The sequence below is a fragment of the Sus scrofa genome, chromosome 1 (assembly GCF_054392235.1).
Source record: "Sus scrofa isolate SSC_HxYL_T2T_F1_AM1 chromosome 1, Sscrofa_HxYL_maternal_Yorkshire_Landrace_v2.0, whole genome shotgun sequence".
NCBI classification, from domain to species: Eukaryota; Metazoa; Chordata; class Mammalia; order Artiodactyla; family Suidae; genus Sus; species Sus scrofa.
The window spans coordinates 16,033,384-16,054,173 of NC_139383.1; the positions used below are offsets into that span (position 1 = coordinate 16,033,384).

General features: G+C 46.0%; 1 protein-coding gene across 2 annotated transcripts in view; it reads left to right on the forward strand.

The window, feature by feature from the left end:
- Nucleotides 1–279: 279 nt before the first annotated feature.
- LOC146405940 (uncharacterized) overlaps nucleotides 280–20,790 on the forward strand; it is a 29,030-nt gene continuing 8,519 nt past the window's right edge. The window contains exons 1-6 of one of the 2 annotated variants that reach the window (XM_085015738.1): nucleotides 280–763; nucleotides 2,008–2,191; nucleotides 2,758–3,009; nucleotides 3,231–3,512; nucleotides 4,158–4,346; nucleotides 4,721–8,136. In XM_085015738.1, coding sequence (XP_084871864.1) covers nucleotides 425–763; nucleotides 2,008–2,191; nucleotides 2,758–3,009; nucleotides 3,231–3,512; nucleotides 4,158–4,346; nucleotides 4,721–4,782 — 1,308 coding nt within the window. In that variant the 5' untranslated portion in view covers nucleotides 280–424 and the 3' untranslated portion in view covers nucleotides 4,783–8,136. Of the gene's footprint in view, nucleotides 764–2,007; nucleotides 2,192–2,757; nucleotides 3,010–3,230; nucleotides 3,513–4,157; nucleotides 4,347–4,720; nucleotides 8,137–20,790 lie in introns of those variants that run through there. The other variant, XM_085015741.1, reaches the window with a different exon arrangement.

The window sequence follows — 20,790 nt, forward strand, 5'->3', positions numbered from 1 at the left end:
TGAGATCAAAGGAGCTGAAAGGGGGGAGGGACAGACAGAAGAAGAATTTAGATGACCGGTGCCAGGTACTTTTATTTTTATTTTATCTATTTATTTCGTCGGACTGACACGGAGTCCATCCGAGAACGACTGATTTGTGGTGGCTGCCAGCTCGGTAGGAAGCAAAGTCGGTTTCGGAAGCGTGGTGGGGGGTAGCAGGGTAGACAAGGCAGGCGCCGCCTGCGGGTTCGGAAAGTGGGAGTAGCGAACTGTGACGTGCGCCCGACTCCTCCCGCCGAAGGGAGGTCGGAAGGCGAGCTGTGCCCTGGGGACAAGTTCTAATTGTCCGGCGAGAGAGGAATCCTCCAGAAATAGCTCGTCTGTCCAGTCCCCGCCCAAAGTCCTGCCCAAGTGGGAAGGAGGAAGGAACCGGCGCGCTCGCACCATGAGCACTTCGAACTCAGAGACGCCGACACCGGATCCCTCCCTGAGCGTGGTCTCTGAGCGCAGAGACCTCGGCCAAGGGGCCGCTTTGCAGCCGCAGCCGGGGACGCCAGAAATCGAGAGACGATTAAGGGGTGGAAACGGAAACCCCGAGGAGGGAGTTCTCGGAACTTTTCTCGTGGATCCAAACACCTACGATCTCCTAACCCGTGAGGGCAGCACTGGGCGGACACACCCCGACGGGGATGCTCTTAGCCTCCGGGAGGCTCTAGGCGGGCCCCAGGCCTCCCGGGCGGAGGACCGCGCCCCACCGACCGCAGGCCTCAGAGCCCAGAGACGGGTGAGCAGGGAAGGAGAGGGCATCGGTGTGTGTTAGACCTCAGGGCAGATCGCCTCCGGGGGGGGTCCTGCTCTTATCCCGCCGTCCCAAAGTCGCCGGCTGCGAGACTGGGGTTTTTGGCCCACCTGAGCGGCGGATGGCGGGGGTGAGGGGCAGAAGGTGGGGGTGGGGAGAGTGCGAAGGTTGGGGGTACCTCTGGGGAGGAGGTGGTAGGGGCAGCAGGTTGAAATTTATGCAGCTTGGCTTTGGCCGAGCTTCTCCCAGGGGCTTGGAGTGTGCGTATCAGCTCTGGCGACAGCCCTGTGGGTGTAGCGTATCAACTCCAACAGCTCTGTGGCCGCAGTGTCTCAGCTTTTACCTGGTGTGAGCATGGAGAGTTGGAGAACTCAGGTTTATGACACAGCCGGGCTCAGTGGAGATCGCTCTCCGGAGCCTGAGCCCCGAAGAGGGGTTTCACAAGGCTTTTATGGGCTACCCCTTGCCGGTCCGTGCTTGGCTGGTGGGACCGGAGTGAGGTCAGGCAAGGTAGTAGATGCAGAAACAAGTTTACAGAAGCAGGTGTGTGGAGGAGGGGTGGTGGGGGCAGTTGGCTGGACTTGGCTTAGTCCTCATGGCCGGGGTCTCTCCGTTCTACCTTTTCATGGGGCCATTTTCTCCTACGGGAGGAGTTTGCAAAGTTCAGGCGAACTGACGCTGGTAATAACCAGAACCTCGGCTTTTGTTCAGTCTTGGCTCCAACAGGCTGGTTGGACCTACTGTACACTCACCTTTGAGGGCAGGCCAGGTTCGCTGTGTCTGCAATGAGTCGGATTAACACTGGGCTGTGCTTGGTGAGAGTGAATCTTAATTATTAGAGAGAAAGTTGGAGAGGTTAGGAGTGGGAGACTGGAGGTGGGAGAAAATCTGGGCACACAGACCAGGAGATGGGAGCCCTGGCCACTGGAGGAGGCCAAGGAAGCGGTGGGAGGAGCAGCAGGAGAGGACGTCAGCGGGAAGGTTTGGAAGAGGAAGTTGCGGGGCGGTGCGGGCTGGGGGGCGGAAATCAGGGAGGGGGAGCTCACAGAACCTCCACAGTGTAGCTCACTCTGCAAAGGGGGGTGGGGTGGGGGAGGGGTGGAGGAAAGTTAAGTGAATTTTGTTTTTAAGGTCTTTTTTTTTTTAATGAGGAATTACATTTTGCAAACTTGCAAACTTGCAAAACGTCCCTGGTCTAATTGTTTTTTTACATTGTTGTACAATAATAGGGCTTCCTCAGGCTTGGACAAAAGACTTTGGAAGGTACTCCGTGGTGGAAGTGTAGACACAGCCCAGGCTCCTTTTTTCTGGCTAGTCTCCTGAGACTGCTGCGGGGAATGTCACTGACTCACACTACAGGTCTACTTTTGCTGACACTGCTGCTGCTGCTAAAACCCGGGGAGACTCTGCGCTGTGAGTGTCCTGGGATCTGGAGACCTGGCAGGCGGGTGGGGGGGTTCCTGGCAGGTGGTTGCCTGTCCACCTCTTCTTAGGAGGACAGTGATGTCACTTACAGCCAGTATTCAGGGACCCAGCCTAAAGCACTGTCCCTGGTCCTATGTTCATGCGACAGCTCTCCCTGTCCTGACAAGTGCCACCTTCTATCCCCAGAAGCCTTTCCTGAGTACCTGGACCCATTATGAATGTAGCATATGTGCCATGGTGTCTTTTTTCCCTTTTTGAAACTTTTGTCTCTTCATACAAATTTTAAGTCCCTGGAGGATAATTATGTTATACTTTTGGAACCTCAGTTGTTACACGGACTAAAAACATTTGTCAGGTGAAGCTTCCTGGTAACATTTTGTATATGTGTTGGGATCATAGTGGCCTCCCAGCCTCTCCCTAAACCTGAGACCGTTAAAGGGGAGGCAGGACAAAGGCCACAGCAGCCACAGGGAGACCCCACATGGAGACCCCACCTCTGCAGCCAGGCCCTTCAGGGGGGTCTCCGGGGACACACCTGTGCTTTTGTCTCACAGATGCTCACTTGCTCTGCCTCAACTTCACTGTCACATCCGGACAGCCCTGGTGTGAAGTCAAGGGCTCAATGGACACAAAGCCTCTCCTCCAGTATGACAGTGACAGCAACCAGGTCACAGCTTCGGGCCCCCTGGGGGAGGAGGTAAATGGCACCAAAGCATGGAGCGACTTGACTGGAACCCTGGGAGGAGTGGGCCGAGATCTCAGGATGGTCCTGCATGTGGTCAACCTGGGGACAGAGAAGACCACGGGTGAGTATGGGGAGGGGGTGGGGGACTGGGGACAGTGAGCAAGGGAGGGGAGCACAGAGCCCATGTGGGGAAGGGGTGTGATGGGGAAGAATGGGACACTGGTCCCACCTCAGAGTCCCGGGGACCTGCTGGGCAGGACACAGGCCCCTAGACTGCAGACACATGAGCCCTGGGGGAGGAGGGACCCTGGGGTCGGGATGACTCTGTGTGTGGGGTCGCAGGTCCTCCCCAGCTGCAGGCCAAGCTGTGCTGTCAGCTTGAAGCAGAGCGAGTCACCGCTGCCTCCTGGGACTTCAGCCTCGATGGGCAGACGGCCCTCCTCCTTGACGCCATGGACATGAACTGGACACTCGTGAATCCTGGAGCCACAGGGATCAAGGAGCATTTTCAGAAGGACCAGGACCTGGCAGAGCATTTCAGGAAGCTCACAGTGGGAGACTGTGGTCACTGGCTGAGGGAATTCCTAGGACACTTGGAGAATGTTCCGGAGCAGGAGCCCACAGGTAACGGAGCAGGTGTGAGGTGGTAGGTCTCTTCCAAGGTCCAGTGCCTGCCCTTGTGTGGGTTGAGCACCTATGTGGGTTTAGCTGAAAATATGAAAATATGATGGATGGATGGATGGGTGGATGGATGGATAGAGTGACTGATTTCTGATTTCTGTCTGGAGGTTCAGTGATGGGAGTAGGATAGGATTTTCCAGAATCTTCCTTCAGGAGCCTCCTTCCCCATTAAGCAGTGATCCTGTCCCTTGCACTGTCAGATGGTCCCCAAATCTACATGTGTCCTTATGCTTCCCCGCCTTGTCTCCTTCCTCTTGCTCTGATCCTTTAACCAGCTCACATGTCACTGAATGAAGCCCTCACCCCTCTTCAGACACAATTGAGCACCCCCAGTTCTGTCCTCCTCAAATGTCTCCCCACAGTGAACATGTCCACGAGAGCGTGATAATCAGACGGACGTCTGCTGTCCCCTCCGTGGACATATGAGCTCCGTGAGCACAGGGCACAAGCCCTGCTCATCCTTCTACTCAGTGTCTGCACAGAATGAGTCAGTACCTGTGGGGGGACATGCGCTGTGTGGGGACAGTAGGTGCTGAGGACGGTGTCTTCTCAGGTTTGACAAGGATTTTGCTTTTCTCTTTGTTTTAGAACCACCGCTGGAGCCCTCAGATAACCAGCAGTTACCAGCACGGATCATTCCCCGCTCAGGCCTAACTGTCACTACCATCGTCATCGTCATCAGCATCGTCTTTGGCGTCCTCTTCTGCATCGTCGTCATCGTCGGCATCCTCGTCTTCATCATCAGGAGATGTGATAGGAGATCAGGTACCACAGCAGGTGAGAAGCAGGCTGGCCTCCGGCTCCTGGGCAGCGCGTGTTCTGGGAAGGGCTTAGGAGACCTGAGCCCGGCTCTCACCCAAGCCCTGTGCACGGATCCATCTCTACACAGAAATGATGTGCTTCTGTGTCTTGAGCCCCACTCTGCACAGAGGGGCTGGGGGTTACTGGGCTCTTGGGGCAGAAGGGGCTGGGGAGGGGGGACAAGCCATGTATCTATTACCTGGGGGGCGGGGACAGGCAGGGTCTAAGATGTCAAAAGGCTGGGGTGGGTGTGGCTGTGCCCAGGATTCCCCCAATCCTTTGATGAAAAAACGTTTTATTCTCTGATGAGAGCGTGATTTAGCTCCACAACTTTCCCAATGTTCTAACAGCTGTTCCATCATCTGGTGTTTCTTCTCTGGACCAACCCGTGGTGGCAGAGACTGAGCTTTGAGGACAGCCTGGCTGCTGCATTATTTTCTACTCAGCGGTGGGTTTCCCACGAAGCTAAAGCACCACTCACTTTCCATGACTGTAGATGGGCTCTGACAAGGTCCTGGCTCACAATGTATTAATGTGGTCATTTTGAAGAATTTGCAAAGGTAATGTAAGTTAAAGAGAAAAAAAGTTCAGTCAAGTACATTGAGTAAATTAAAACGGCCAGTTTCACTCTGACGCTCTTTCCGTCGGACTTTCCTCCATGTGAGGTGGAACTGGAGTGCCTGGAGGTTGTTTTTTGTGATGTCGTTCAAAGGCAAATGAGTTAGGAATGTACTTACATGTTTTAACGGGACATATTTTATGTGTTCACACTCACTTTTATGCTCTTAGGTCCGGAATTGTGTTCCTCTGAACGTACAAGGCCTTTATAGAGAGTCATAAGTTTGGAGGTCCCTCTTGGTTCAGCAGAAACAAATCTCACTAATATTCATGAGGACGCAAGGTTGATCCCTGGCCTCACTCAGTGGGTTAAGAATCTTGCATTGCCATGGGAGGAATATAAATGCAAAAATTCTTAACAAAATTTTCTCATACTGAATCCAACACATAAAGATCATACCCCATGACTAAGTGGCATTCATCCCAAGTTCGCAAGCATGGATTGGCATACCAAAATCAATCAGTGTAATACACCACATGAACAAAGAAAAGTAATAAAACCACATGATCAGCTCAATAGATGCAGAAAAAGCTTTTGGCAAAATTCAGCATGCATTCATGATAAAAACTCTTACCAAAGTGGGTATAGAGGGGCCATATCTCAATATAATAAAAGCAGTTTAGGACAAACCCACAGCCAATATACTACTCCATGGGAAAAAATCTGAATGCCACTAAAATTTGGAACAAGACAAAGGTGCACTCTTTCCACTTTTATTTGATATAGTATTGGTAGTTCTGGCCACAGAAATCAGAGAAGAGAAAGAAAGAACATGTATCCAAATTGGGAGAGAAGAGGTAAAATCCTCATTAAATGCAAATGTCATAATACTATATATAGAAAACCTTAAGGACTCCAGACAGAATCTACCAGATCTGAGCAATGATTTCAGCAAAGTAGCAGGATACGAGACTAACATTCAGAGATAGGTTGCATTTGTGTATACTAACAAAGAAGTATCAGAAAAGAAATGTAAAAAAAACCCAAATACTTTTCAAAATTGCACCAGAAATATAAATACCTAGGCATAAACCCAATCAAGAAGTGAAAGACACTGAGAACTCGAAAATAGTAATAAAAGAAATTAAACAGGATACAAAGAAATGGAGAGATATCCCATGCTCTTGGATTGGAAAAATTAATACTATTAAAATGGTCAGACATTCCCACTGTGACTCACTTGTAACAAACCCGACTAGTATGCAGGAGGACATGGGTTTAATCCCTGGCCTTGCTCAGTGGATTAAGGATCCGGCATTGCTGTGAGCTGTGATGTAGGTTGCTGACTTAGCTCGGATTCGACTTTCTTTGGCTGTGGTGTAGGCCAGCAGCTGCAGCTCCAATTTGACCCCTAGCCTGGAAACTTCCATATGTTGTGGGTGGGGCCCTAAAAAAAAGAGAAATGGTCATACTACACAAAAGCAACCTACGGATTTAATATGATCCCATCAAATTGCACATGACATTTTTCACAGAACTAGAACAAGTAATACAAAAACTTATAGGAAATCATAAAAGGCCTGAAATTACCAAAGCAATCCTGAGGGTGGGGGGAGGCAGGGGGCATAACTCTTCCCATGCTTCAGATAATATTACAAAGCTACAGGAATCAAGACAGTGTGGTACTGGTACAAAAAAGGACATACAGACCAATAAAACAGAATAGAGAACCCAGAAATAAACTCAGACACCTAGAGTCAGTTAATCTTCCACAAAGAAGGCAAGAATATAAAATGGGAAAAAGACAGCCTCTTCAGTAGGTGGTACTGGAAAACCAGGACAGCTGCGTGTAAATCAATGAAACCAGAACACACTCTCACACCATGCATTAAAAATAAACTCAAAATGACTTAAAAACTTAAACATAAGAGGTGACACCATAAAACTCCTAGAAAAGAACATAGGCAAAAAACATTGTCTGACATACAAATGTTTTCTTAGGTCAGTCTCTCAGGGCAATAGAAATTAAAAGAAAAATAAACCAAAGGGACCTAATTAAACTTAAAGGCTTTTGCACAACTAAGGAAACCATTTGAAAAAAAAAAAAAAAAAAAAAAAACGCAAGAAAGAAAGGTAACCTACAGTATAGAAGAAAATAGCTGCAAATGATATAACTGAAGAGGGCTTAATCTCCAAAATATACAAACAACTCCTACAACTCAACAACAAAAAGACAAACCACCCAATTGAAAAATTGGCAGAAGACCTAGATAGACATTTCTCCAAAGAAGACATACGGATGGCCAGCAGGCACATGAAAAATTGCTCACCATCACTAATTATTAGAGAAATGCAGATCAAAACTATAATGGGGTACCACTTCACACTGGCCAGAATGACTATCATTAGTAAGTCTACAAATAACAAATGCTAGAGAGGATGTGGAGAAAAGGGAACCCTCCTACACTATTGATGGGAATGTAAATGGGTACAACCACTATGGAAAACAGTATGGAGTTTCCTCAGATAATTAAAAATATAATTACCATATTATCCACCAATGCTACTCCTAGGCATGTATTCGGACAAAACCACAATTCAAAAAGAGACATGAGCCCACATGTTCATAGCAGCACTGTTCAGAATAGGCAAGACATCGAAACAACCTAAATGTCCATCAACAGATGTATGAAGATATGGTATATATACTCAATGCAAGACTACTGAGCCATGAAAAAGAACAAAATAATGTCATCTGCACCATCATGGATGCAGCTAGAGAGTCTCATACGAACTGAAGTATGTCAGAAAGAGAAAGACAAATTCCATACGATATCGCTTATACGTGGAGACTAAAATATGGCACAAATGAACCTATCTACAAAACAGAAACAGACTCACAGACATGGAGAACAGATTTGTGGTTGCCAAGGGGGAAGGGGGAGGGAATGGGATGGACGGGGAGTTTGGGGTTATTAGATGCAAGCTCTCACATTTAGAATGGATAAGCAATGAGGTCGTCCTGTACAGCCCAGGGAACTACACCAACCTCTTGGATAGACTATGATGGAAGATAATACAAGAAAAAGAATGTATGTATATGTATAACTGGGTCACTTTGCTGTACAGCAGAAATCAGTACAACATTGTACATCGACTATACTTTAAAATAAATAAACTCAGTGATGCAGTGGATGCAATTATAAATACACTGTACCTTTTGTTTCCATTAAGAACCTCATGAATGTTTATTAAAACTCCTGTATTTCCAGGGCACAAATGTTCTATGACCTGATTGGGAAATAGGGTGTTTTCAGAGGTAATCTAACTAAAGAGCATGTCATGCTGGATCAGGGCGGGCTCTCATGCATTGAATGATGCCCTTATAAGGAAGAAAAGTTCAGACACAGAAGGAAGAGGAAGCCACAGGAAGACAAAGACAAAACCAATCCCAAGTGAGAACTGAGGCAGGCGATGGAGCCACATGACCCCAAGAATGGCTGCCATCCAGCAGAAGCTGGGACAAGGCAAGGAAGGCTTTTCCCACGGAGCCTGCAAGGGACAGAGTGCTGCCAACACCTTGCTTTCAGACTTCTATCCTGTGCAACTTCACAGGAATAAATTCTGGTTATTTTAAGCCACCAAGTGTTTTTTCTAGAAGGGCTTCACTGCCCCAAGACACCTGGCTGGGACTTAGGCTGCATTTTCAGCCGTAAAGGAAACTGGTGAGCAAGCAGGAAAGGCAGGAGACCAGTTTTAGGAAAGATCCTAGAAAAAGACCCAAGTACTTCTAGAAACTTGACCTGCAGCAGAAGTGACAAGAAGTATCAGTGAATGGCATGCTGATCAACACATGGCAAAGGGATACCTCTTAATCACGTACCTAAAAGGGGATTTCTATTTAACAAAAAATAATTTTGGCTGATTAATGCATGAATACCACTAGGGTCTTAAAAGATGATTTTAAAAAATGACCTGGGGAATTCTTGGGACAGTGGGAGAAAATAGTGGAGCTGACAGGTGAGTGACCAGGTGCAGAGGGAAGGGGGAGAGATGGATAGAACTTCCAAGTTCGTCCTTCCTTAGGGGCTCTCCCTCCACCCTCAGCTGCCGCCAGCATGTCCTTGTGTCTGAGAGCCACTCTGTCGCACAGTTTAACACATCTTCATGTTAAACTCCCCCTGCAAATCCTGGTGGGCTGTCCCCCTCCTTTCTGGATCCCATTGGCTACACTCACCCTGCCACCTGATGCCGAGCCCTCTCCTCATAAAGCCAAGCCAAGCTGACAAAAATGTCCTTCTTCCCACACTCATCGCTTCAGGAGGACAAGCTCTGAGTTCCAAGGGGGGCTGCCTGTCATGGGCCAGTGGACAAGGCTTGGGTCTCTCCCTGATTTAGACCTAGGTGGTGGGTGGAACACGAGACCCTGAACTGTAGCGCAGAAGGGGACAGAGAAAACTCCAACCTGATTCAGAGCAGCATCCCTACCTAGCAGAGTCCATGTGGTGAGTGGGGAGAACCCCAGATGTGGGAGCCCTCTGGCTTGGGTGGGGCAGCTACCCAGTGGGGTCCTGAGTTCCGAGTCCTGGGAAGAGACTCACTCCTGTGCCCAGGGCTGAGAGTGGGATCCTTGGAAGGAAGCAACTGGAAGGGTGTGGGCATCCCTATGCCCTAGGGTGGGCTCCCGGCTCCATATCCCGGGAGAGAGTGTGGTGAGGCACTTTAGACCCGGGGCTGGAGCCTAAAAAAGGAGAAGGCGCTGGTGCGGGTAGGTTCTAGGTAGCCCCCTAACATGCCTGGCTGGGCCCTGGGGCAGAGGCCTGGCAGCCAGCCTCTCGGCAGAAACACCTTGAGGTGGGTGGGCTTCCTCAGTGGGGACCGGGTCAGAGTGCAGGTGGGAGAGTGTGCATGAGAGGAGGGGGCAGAGAGAGGAGTGGGTGTGTGTGACACTGTGACACTGATTCGTGAGGAGGAAGGTGAGTGTGAGGGAAGACCGGGGAGGGTGTGCTGGCCGTGTGGGGGGCAACACCACTGGTGTGTGACAACATCAGAGGGGTGTGTGTGTGTGTGTGTGTGAGAAGGGCGCAGAGTGTGTGGAGCTGGACAGTCAGGGTGGAGCGTGGGTGTGGAGGGACGCGTGGAGGGTGAAGGCGTGTGCGTGATGGTGGGGGCTGAAGTGCAGGATTGTGGGGCCAGGAGGATGGCGAGCGTGTGTGAGACCCGCGGCGGCAGGGGCCACAGGGGCGACCTGCTCCCTCTGACCCGTCCCTTCTCTGGGCCTTGATCCTACAGCCTGGAATCAAGCCTCACTGCATCAGGGTTGCCAAATGGGCAGGGACAGCGTGGAAACCGACACCCTGTGTCCCTTTCCTTTTCCTAAGCTTGGCCTTCAGGAATCACCACCTAAAATAACTGCCTGGTGGCAGGTGCAGCTGAGGGTACCTGCATTCATTCACCTGCTTATGCCTCACCCTGCTCTGGGGCTGAACTGGTTGTCCTCCCTGCTCCCAGGGAGGGAGCCTGGGGACTCTGAGCCATCACAGTTCCTTGCCCTCCACCCTACAAAGCTCAGGGCACAACCTCCTGCTGGCACAACAGGTGGGGTGGGCACCAAAGGAAGGGGGTGTGGGGGCTGGGCAGAGGGAATATGGGGGGGCAGCAAATCCTCCACCAGGCTCTTTCCTGTTCCCCGGTACTGTCTCCCCACTTTCCTCTCACCCCGCATCCCAGGGGGCTCTTAGCTCCCCCACGTCCATCCAGATGCCAAGGCCCAGCAACCAGGAGCATGCAGACGAGGCCCCCAGCCCGGCCCTTAGACACTCAGCACTCACCAAGTGCCTCCTGTCCTGCAGCAGCTTCAGCAGCAAAGTGTGACTGAGGAGCCTGAGCAAAGACCATGAGACCTCCCTGGTGATGGCTGGGAGCCTTTTTAAAAAACCTGACCATCCCCCCTGGCCCCGCCTCTGGAAATCCAAGACCAGCTGCCAGAGCAAAAAGTTCTTCCAGGTGTCTAGAAAGCATTTTCTAGGCTAGAGGCCACCCTACTGCCAATCACCTGTATCATAAACTTTTTTTACTTTCTGCCAGCGGCTTCTTTTTTTAGCTGGGCCGATAACTGCTGAGCTCAGGCAGGACCAGGTATTTTGTCATCTCCCCTCCCCTGCACTTCAATCCATAGGGGTGGTCCCTCTCCTGAGCATTTGTCAGGGCTGCTGTCCTGGCATCAGCATGTGTCCCCAGTAGCATCCACGTGGATGTACCATCAGAACACCAGATGGTTAAGCAGAGGCACCAGTGAGGATGGGGGAGGGGAGGACACTATGTCTGGGGACCCCCCCACCCCCCTCCCCCGCTGCCAGTCCTGCCCTTCAGAGGAGCTGTGCCTGGGATCACAGACACTCCGAGTCACGTGGCAATGGTGAACACGCACTGGGCAGTCTGTAGAATTGGCCGGTCTTCCTGAACCTCAGAGAGTCAGAGGGGACTGAGGATTCAGGGATGAGGATGCTGGGACCCAGGGTGCAGGCCCCTCTCTCTGCCCACCCAGCCCTACAGAGGTGTCCTGTGGTGTCCTGGAACCTGGGGACCTGGAGGGGCCTTTTCTCCCCACCCAGCCTTCGTCTTAGCGTTTCTCTCTCAGGTGCTCCCTCTCTTTGCTGCATCTTCACCCTCCTGTCTGCCCAAACCTGGACAGCCCGCCTCATTTACACGTTCCCCCCTCTCTTTTTTCTCCTTGTAATTGTATTCCAGAAATAAGAATGTTCATCCTTTGGCTGATTGCATCTGTGTACCTGTTCATATTGCTTTGCTGAAAATATTTCTTATAAACCAGTTAAATCCAGAGACTTGATTAGATTTAGGTTTTATTGATTTATTGATTTTGTTGGAGGAAAAGCCAAAAGTCCTTCTTAGTTGGTGCTATAAATAACCCATTATGTGATCTGAGCCACATCTGTGACCTACACCACAGCTCATGGCTACGCTGGATCCTTAACCCACTGAGCTAGGCCAGGGAGCGAACCCATGTTTTTGTGGACACTAGCAGCATTTGTTTCTGCTGCACCACAATGGGAACTCCCTTGTTGTTTTTCTTTGATTTAAACAAAAGAAGTTCGTAGATTAACCATTATGTGTATTTCTTTTGTCCACATTTAATTTGATTTTTGTTTTATAGGCACCCATAAAACAGCTGCTTATAAGGAGGGAGCTCTAAAAAGTCACTGTTTAGAAGTTTCTCCAAATTAAAAGATCCATCATTTGACCATTAATGAAATATATATCAATAGTGATTCAAGCCAATAAGACGCAAGACCCTTCCCCATAAGAGAGTGAGGAGGATGTCACCTAAGATCCAGAGAATTTACTCTCAAAAGTAGTGTGGCAGAAATCAAGTTTTCAAAACATGAAAGCACGCACACACACACACACACACATACACGCAGACACACATGCACACATGCACAGAACACCCTAAGAAGATCAAACAGAACATTTATATCTCAAAGACACAGGAAGAGAAATGCAAGTTCACCCTAGAAGTCTTCTGCTTAAAATCAGAACCACATAATTCAGGATTCCTCTCCTAGGCATATATCTGGACAAAACTACAATCTGAAAAATATATGCACTCCATTTCATTGCAGCACTATTCACAATAGCCAAAACTTGGAAACAACCTAAATGTCCATCAACAGATGACTGGATCAAGAAGATGTGGTACATATGCAGAGTGGAATACTACTCAGCCATAAAAAAGAACAAAATAATGCCATTTGCACTAGAGATTCTCATATTAAGTGAAGTCAGTCAGAAAGAGAAAGACAAACACCATATGACATTACTTACGTGTGGGATCTAAAATATGGCACAAATGCACCTATGTACACAACAGAAGCAGACTCACAGACATGGAGAACAGACTTGTGGTTGCCAAGGGGGTGAGGAAGCGAGTGGGATGGACTGGGAATTTGGGGTTATTAGAGGCAAACTATTACATTTCGAATGGATGAGCAATGAGGTCCTACTTTATAGCATAGAGAACTGTGTCCAGTCTCTTGAGATAGATCATGATGGGGGATGATATGAGAAAAAGAATATGTGTATGACTAGTCACTTTGCTGTACAGCAGAAATTAGCACAATGTTGTAAGTCAACTATATATTTTTTTTTAAAGATATACTGAAAGGGGGAAAAAATCAGAACTCTGAACGGATAGTTTTATCAAGCGAGCTTTTTAAAATTATCTGGTACGAAATACAAGATCTCCCTCATTTTTAGGATGAGATTTCCTTTAATTCCCAAATATGTAAGCACTTAGAAGGTTTATATATATATATGTATATATATATATATATATATAATTTTTTTTTGTCTTTTTGCCTTTTCTATGGCCGCTCTCTGTGGCATATGGAGGTTCCCAGGCTAGGGGTCCAATCAGAGCTGTAGCTGCCAGCCTACACCAGAGCCACAGCAACTCGGGATCCGAGCTGCATCTGCAACCTACACCACAGCTCACGGCAACGCCGGATCCTTAACTCACTGAGCAAGGCCAGGGATTGAACCCACAACCTCATGTTTCCTAGTCGGATTCGTTAAACCCTGCACCACCACGGGAACTCTGTTTTTTTAATATTAAAAACAAAATTGTTTATTAACACTCAAAACATATCACTTCCTGATTGTTTCATACCGCTTTATTGTTATCTGTGCTCTTGAGGTTATTGACATCAATGCATCTCGATGGTAAAAATGCTCTATGGTGGTGGGCTATGGCACGTCTCTTCCTAAGGCCACAAGTACTTATAAGTTTTGTATGCATATAACCTGGCTGGGTTATTCATTATGGGCTGATAATCTGTCATTCCTTTTTCCTTTGTTTTGAAATATTTATTTCTGATTCTGAGGTTGGTTTACCAAAATAAGAATTGCAAGTGATGCTTATGGGGTGGGCCAACGTGCAGCTTGGGAGCTTAACGCCTCTAGATTTTCCACCCAGAGTTGTTTCAGCCTCCTCTTCCCTGTCTCAGGGTCTCTACCTCGGTGCTCAGATTGCAGAATGGCCAGTTGTTAGTGGAGTCCCTCCTTGAGTAGGTTGTTAATTACAATGAGTGGGTTTCCCTATAGGGACAGGTGCACAGTGTGAGGTCTTGCCTCTGATTTCAGCGAGACAGCAGTGAGTGATGGCTTGGAGTGAGATCTTAATTCCCTGCTCAGGAATGGAACCTGGGCAGCCTGGGTGAAAACCAGGAATCCTGGCCACTAGACGAGTTAGAGGATAAAAGCCGAATTGCCCTGATTCTTGCCCTGTGTTAAAAGCAAGAATGTTTCAAGGAGGCAAAGACTTTAAAACAGGTACAAACTTTATTATTAAAAACACAATACAACACTTGGAAAAATACACAGAGAACTGGTCTGTTTATCTCAGGCAGAAGCAAAGTAGTAATACACACTCAAAGGAGCGGGGGTGAGGTCATCCCCCTGAATGGGGAGCATGCCAGAGAGGTAGCATAAAACACTTATATAGAACAGTTCCTCTAGGTCTTTGCTTTCCTTTGGTCAATTACATTGTTTTATCTTTTGCGCCTGATCAGACCCAGGGCCCTCCCCAGTCTGCATGTGCATCTTTTGGCCAAGATGGATTCCAATGCAAGGCACAGTGGGAAGCTTATCTAGACTTATCATGGTCTGGCATCCCTTCCCTTTCTGACCCAGAAGGGTCTCTCTTCACACGTGTAATTGGGGTGTCCCTGACCCAAAGATGGGAAGTACATGACCTCTTGGTCTTTTGCCCCAGCAGGGCTCAGCCCCTCCTCTGATCCTGTCATTACTATTGTTTGACAAGTTCACAGAAGACAAGTATCAATTGCTTGCCTTGTGCCTGTTGTCACTTCTGTCTGGAAGTATCGCTATGTAAATGTTTATCTGGGAGCCCAATTATCTCCTGCCTCAGGAAGTGTAAACAAGAGGCTGGTTGTTAAAAAAAAAAAGAGAGAGTTCCCATCGTGGTGGGTGGAAATGAATCTGACTAGGAACCCTCGGGTTGCAGGTTCTATCTCTGGCTTCGCTCAGTGGATTAAGGATCTGGTGTTGCTGTGAGCTGTGGTGTAGGTCACAGACGCAGCTTGGATCTGATGTTGCTGAGGCTGTGTTGTAGGCCAGTGGCTACAGCTCTGATTCCACTCCTTGCCTGGGAGCCTCCATATGTGGTCCTAAAAAAAAAAGAAAGAAAGAAAGAAAAGCTTATAAGACTCCTATAAAACTAAAATCTGTTGATTGGATCCTAATGAAAACTAAAGTGAAAGGCATAAAAGTTGGTAAGATTAAGATAAAAGTATATAAAAATTGGTATGTTTAGGTGAGCTTTATAAAAGATGTTTACACAAGTTTTGTTTAATCACACTGTGCAACAGACACGTCACTGAAGAACCCTTCCCCTGTGTGGTGTTGAAAGACAAAGGTGGGTAGATCTGCCCCCAGGAAATACTAGTTAAACACACTCAAGAAAACCAATAGGGTGACCTGAGCCACACGATAAAGAAGAAAACTGGGAACTAATAATCAGGGGCTAATAAAAATAGTGGCCTTGTTTGGAGTTTAACTTGTGAACCCAGAAAGACAGTCTTTGTTGAATGCCTTATATAAGTTTTTGAAGGTATAATAAATTAAACTCTAAAGTCTAGAACATAGAACTCTTACATTTCAGTTTTGTTAGAAATCTTCTCACTGATACAGAAAAGCAAATTTTCTAAATATACAGTTGGGCAAATCAGTCTTTTAATATGGCTTAGGTGACACACCAGTTCTTTGGAGAATTAAAAGCAAAGCCCTTTGTCTTACAAATCTCTACACACCAGAAATGTAAATACAGGCCACAATGACTCAGCCTAATTAGCTCAATCAGGAAGAAGCTAAAACCAAAGGAGAAAGAAAAGGAAGAAATGCGATGTCAACTCCAACTGCTGGAAAGCCTCCCTCAGTTGAAAATCAATTCACAGCCTCCTTAGAATCTCTATCAATGACAAATACAAATCTTAAAAGTCTTTTCCACAAATAGCAAAGGCTTAGTCATCTAAGCCAGCAAATTTAATTTATCCCAACAGTTTTTTGTAAACTAGTAAGTTTATAATGTAATACCTGATTCATAACTAAGCTTTTTTATTCATTGAAGCCATGAGATCTCTAGTTTTGCCTCTTTAGATGTCCATGTATGCATTATACGTATGAGATGTGTCTACCTCTGGAAGAAATTATTAAAATTAAATTTATAGAAGATCCCTATTTAATTCACTTAAGCATTTACAGGAGTTCCCGCTGCGGCAGCAACTTAAGGATACAGCATCTTCTCTGCAGCAGCATGGATGTGACCCCAGCCTGGTGCAGTGGGTTAAGGAGCCAGTGTTTCTGCAGCTGCGGTGTAGTTCACAATCACAGCTCGGATTTTGTCCCTGGCCCAGGAACTTCCACAGGCCATGGGTGCAGCCAGAAAATAAAAAGTAAGTGTTTGCAAACTAAATATTTCTAAATATGAATAAAAAACCAGCCAAAAATGATTTTCAGGTTCACGTAAATTAGTAAATTTTCAATATTAAACTGATATTTGGTACTAAGATTAATTTAAATTTATTGATCTGTCTTTGGAGTCGTTAACATTAAGCATAATATTTTTATTGTACTTAGGTTTTTTGGTTTTTTTCTTTTTCTTTTCTAGGGCCGCACCCTCGGCACATGGGGAGGTTCCCAGGCTAGGGGTCCAGTGGGAGCTGGAGCCACCGGCCTATGCCACAGCCACAACAACTGGGCAACTCATGGCAATGCTGGATCCCCAACCCACTGGGCGAGACCAGGGATCAAACCCGCAACCTCATGGTTACTAGTCGGGTTTGCTAACCACTGAGCCACAGTGGGGACTCCTATACCTAGGCTGACTAGAAGGAGATAAGATCTTGTTATATCTGCTATAAATTTGTCAGCAAGAAAAATAACTTGGTGTGATAAAATTCTTATAAGTAAATTAAATGCAAATGAGCTAAGCCTTTGGGTGAACCCTTTATAAATAATTATGTTTTAGAAATGTCTACTTGAAAATGATCTCTCCAGATATTTGGTAACTTGAAATTCTAGAGTTGTGCTAATTTAGGTTAAATAGTAGAAGTTTATTGAATAGCTAGGTCATTTTCAAAGAAAGTAAGAAAACAGAACATTAATTGCTAAACAGACTTAAATTTGCCTACATGCGAGATGGAAACTAAAGATGTTTAAGTTAATTAGACAGATGTCTCGTAACACACTGAACAAAGAAATAATATGTTTCATGAGGCTATCTGATCAGGAAGTACTGCTATGACAATTACTTCACAATTTAATTTAATTAATTACATTTAATTAATTTACAATTACTGCTGTCAGTTTTTGCTTGAGATTAAGGGAGGTTTTTTTGGTTGGGTTTTTGTTTGTTTGTTTATCTTTTTTAGGGCTGCACCTGAGGTATATGGAGGTTCACGGGCTAGGGGTGAAATCAGAGCTGCAGCTGCCAGCTTACACCATGGTCACAGCAACTGCAGGATCGGAGCCACATTTGTGACCTACACCACAGCTCATGGCAAAACCAGATCCTTAAACCAATCAGCAAGGCCAGGGATTGAACCTTTGGCCTCATGGATATTAGTCAGGTTCGTTAACCACTGAGCCATGACTGGAACTCCGAGATTAAGGATTTTGAAGGTTAAAATCATACCACGCAGTTAAGGTTACTAGAAATAATAAAGAAAAAATTTCAGTATACAGTAGGAAAGTAAGATGTGTGTCGTAAACAAAAAAATATATAAAAGATGGAATTGCATGTTGATCCTTAGAGTTGATTGTTTTTAGATGGAAGAATTAAGGGACAAAATAATATGGATACCGGAAGTGAGGGAAGCTTTGTGGAAAAGAAATACTGAAAAAACTGTCTCGTACATGGTGAGGATTGACTAAATTTAGATTAAATTTAATGAAGTAAATGGATTTTGTTGTTAAAGGTAAGCTAGTATAAGACTTGGAGTTTAATTTGCTTTCTCTATTAAGAAAATACATTTTTCTTGGAATGCTGCTTTTGGTAACCGATTGTGTGAATTTCTGTGCCTTTAGGGTATCTGCATTTTTTTTTAATCTTTGTCATTTTAGTTAGGTAAATATACACTGTTTCACAATGACCTGATGTGGTTTAAAACATTCTGATATTTTTAACAAACTTCCCAAATATCAACTTCTAACTAAAGTTCTTTTAGCTCCAGCTAACTCTGGGAAGCTTCAAAGGAAGCCTGAGACATCTCAGAAATATTAAATTAGGTTTATTTCTTGTGTTAAATAACTTGAAAAGCATTGTCAAGTGATTGAAATGAAACTTAGGTTGTAATTGTCATTGATATAAATATTCCAAAATTTATATGGGACTCCTAACATTTGATCTGCCCTGATAGAATGTTATCAGTCATAATTCTAGTTATTATCTTAAAATGTTGTATGTCACAGAAATATCCAAATTTCTTAACAGTTGTATTGTAAGTCAAATCTTTAACCATGCCTTTCTTTTTTTTTCTTTCTTTTAAGGGCCACACCTGTGGCATATGGACCTTCCCAGGCTAGGGGTGGAATAGGAGCTGCAGAGCCACAACCACAGCAATGCCAGATCTGGCTTCGACTGCCACCTACAGTGAAGCTTATGGCAACGCTATGTACTTAACCCACCAAGCCAGGCCACAGATCTAACCAGCTTCCTCATGGACACTGGTTGGGTTCATCACTGCTGAGCCACAACAGGAACTCCTTTTAACCATGCCATTTTAAGTTCTGTCCCTTAGAAACAATAATTAGTTTACATTGATGCTTTTACAAAATGAAGATCTTCAAGAAGACTCCTAAAAAGGATTTCAAATATATATATATATATATATGTATAAAAGCTTCCGATAGCCTTTAGATAATACCACTGAACTGGGTAACAAATGGCAAAACTCTCATGGAAAACCTGATGACTTCATCCAGATCAACAGGAATTAACGACATGGGACTGAATGAACCCATGAGTATCATTTATAACTGTGTCACCCTTTGGGAGAAAATACACTGGATTTTGATCTTGGTTTTCCAGAGAAACCTTCTCTCTTATGCCATGACCTACAACACGTTGATAAAGTACACCTCTGTAAACAAAGATGAAACATTTATCTTTTTCTCTCTACCTAATCCTTTCAGAATCTGATGTCTTCAGCTGGCTCTCCCGTGAACTTGATAGTTTTTTGCAACCAGATTACAATTTATACTAATCATTGTTTAACTTGTTTTTGTTTCCAAATTGCTTATGATTTTATCTCCCTGTGGCACTATGACTTTGTGACTAGCTGTATTATTTATATTCTATCTATTTCATAAGACTGTTGCCTCTTACATTACCCAGTGTGTAACCAGGAGTCCAACAACATTGATGATGACTAAACATCCTGAGAAAATAGATCACACTTAAAACCATAAATGGAATAAGTGTAATATTGTAATTCTAAGCGTGGGAAGAAGCAACAAGGGAAAACATTTCCTGGATCATACTAAGCTAGTAAGAAAGAGGATCCAGAGATTTTAAAATTATCCACAGGGCCTAATCCAGAAATTAACACCTGAGTGGGAAATCAACACCTGAGTGGGAAATTAACAGAATCTTCCCCTGATTGAGGAAATGAGCCTTCCTAGCAATGTTTGACCAAAAACTGATCGTGAAATGTTTCCCAAACGCTTGTTGAATTTTGGATCACAGGGGGGGATTGTGAATAAAAAATATTGCCTGCCATGTCAGTGAACAAAGGAGGTTGCAGCCCTGACGCCGTCACATTACAACTGTGGATGGTGAGCCCAGTGGGAACTCAGGATGGAGACAAATGGGCTGCCCACTGCCAAGCTCCAGCCACTGCGATCACCCCCAGCTGTGCGCCTTGAGGGGATTCAGGATGGAGAAGAGCAAGACACCGGTCCCTGAGAGCTGAGGTGCATATCAGAGGGGTGACTTCTGTGAGCCCAGACTCTTGCACTTTCCCATACAGAGAAAAGTCCTAAATTCCTTAACTTGGACATTTGGTTTTCTTCCGATGTTCCAATCAACTGATCTCTTTGTTGTAAAAATTTCTATATATCCTGGCCCCTCCCACCCCACCCCCACCACCAGTCTCTTCGGAGCAGTCCCTCAGAGTGATCTGAGAGACCTGTCTCCCCAGCTTGCAGTCCTCAGAATGTCCACCAAATAAAACATAACTCTCAACTTTGAGGTTGTGCGTTTTTTTTCAGTCAACAAGGTGCAAGTACTGGAGGCAGGCAGGTTGCTCAGAGAAAACTCCTAACACATTTATGCAGTAACAAGAGCCCCATTGAGGAAGGAACAGATGTCCCTTCTCTCCCTGAGGCGGCTGCACCACGTAATTCCAATGCCCACCAAGAGTAGCCTGGCCAGGGAGAAGCAAGAATCTAAGAGCTTCGGAAGGCGAGAGCAGAAAAGGGTAGCTTTAGCCCGGACTGAAAGCCTCCAATAGTCCGCACACACCCTCAGTATTTATATAAAGTCTAAATGTCCTTTTGCCACAGTGGCTTCTCCACACAGTCTCATGACAAGCCCCGAGCAGGGTCCCTCAGCTGCTCCTAAGTGCTTATGAACCACAAGGGTGGAGACACCACCCTGACACCACGCAGGCACGTCATTCTCGTAGCAAAACATCTTTACCTGTAAAACCAACTTTTTTGTCTTTATCATAAACAAGTGCATCAGAACAATGCCGTTTAAGTCATAAACAAGTGGATTTGAGAGCAGATCAAACCAATAGACCACAGAGTCAGGGCGGGTTT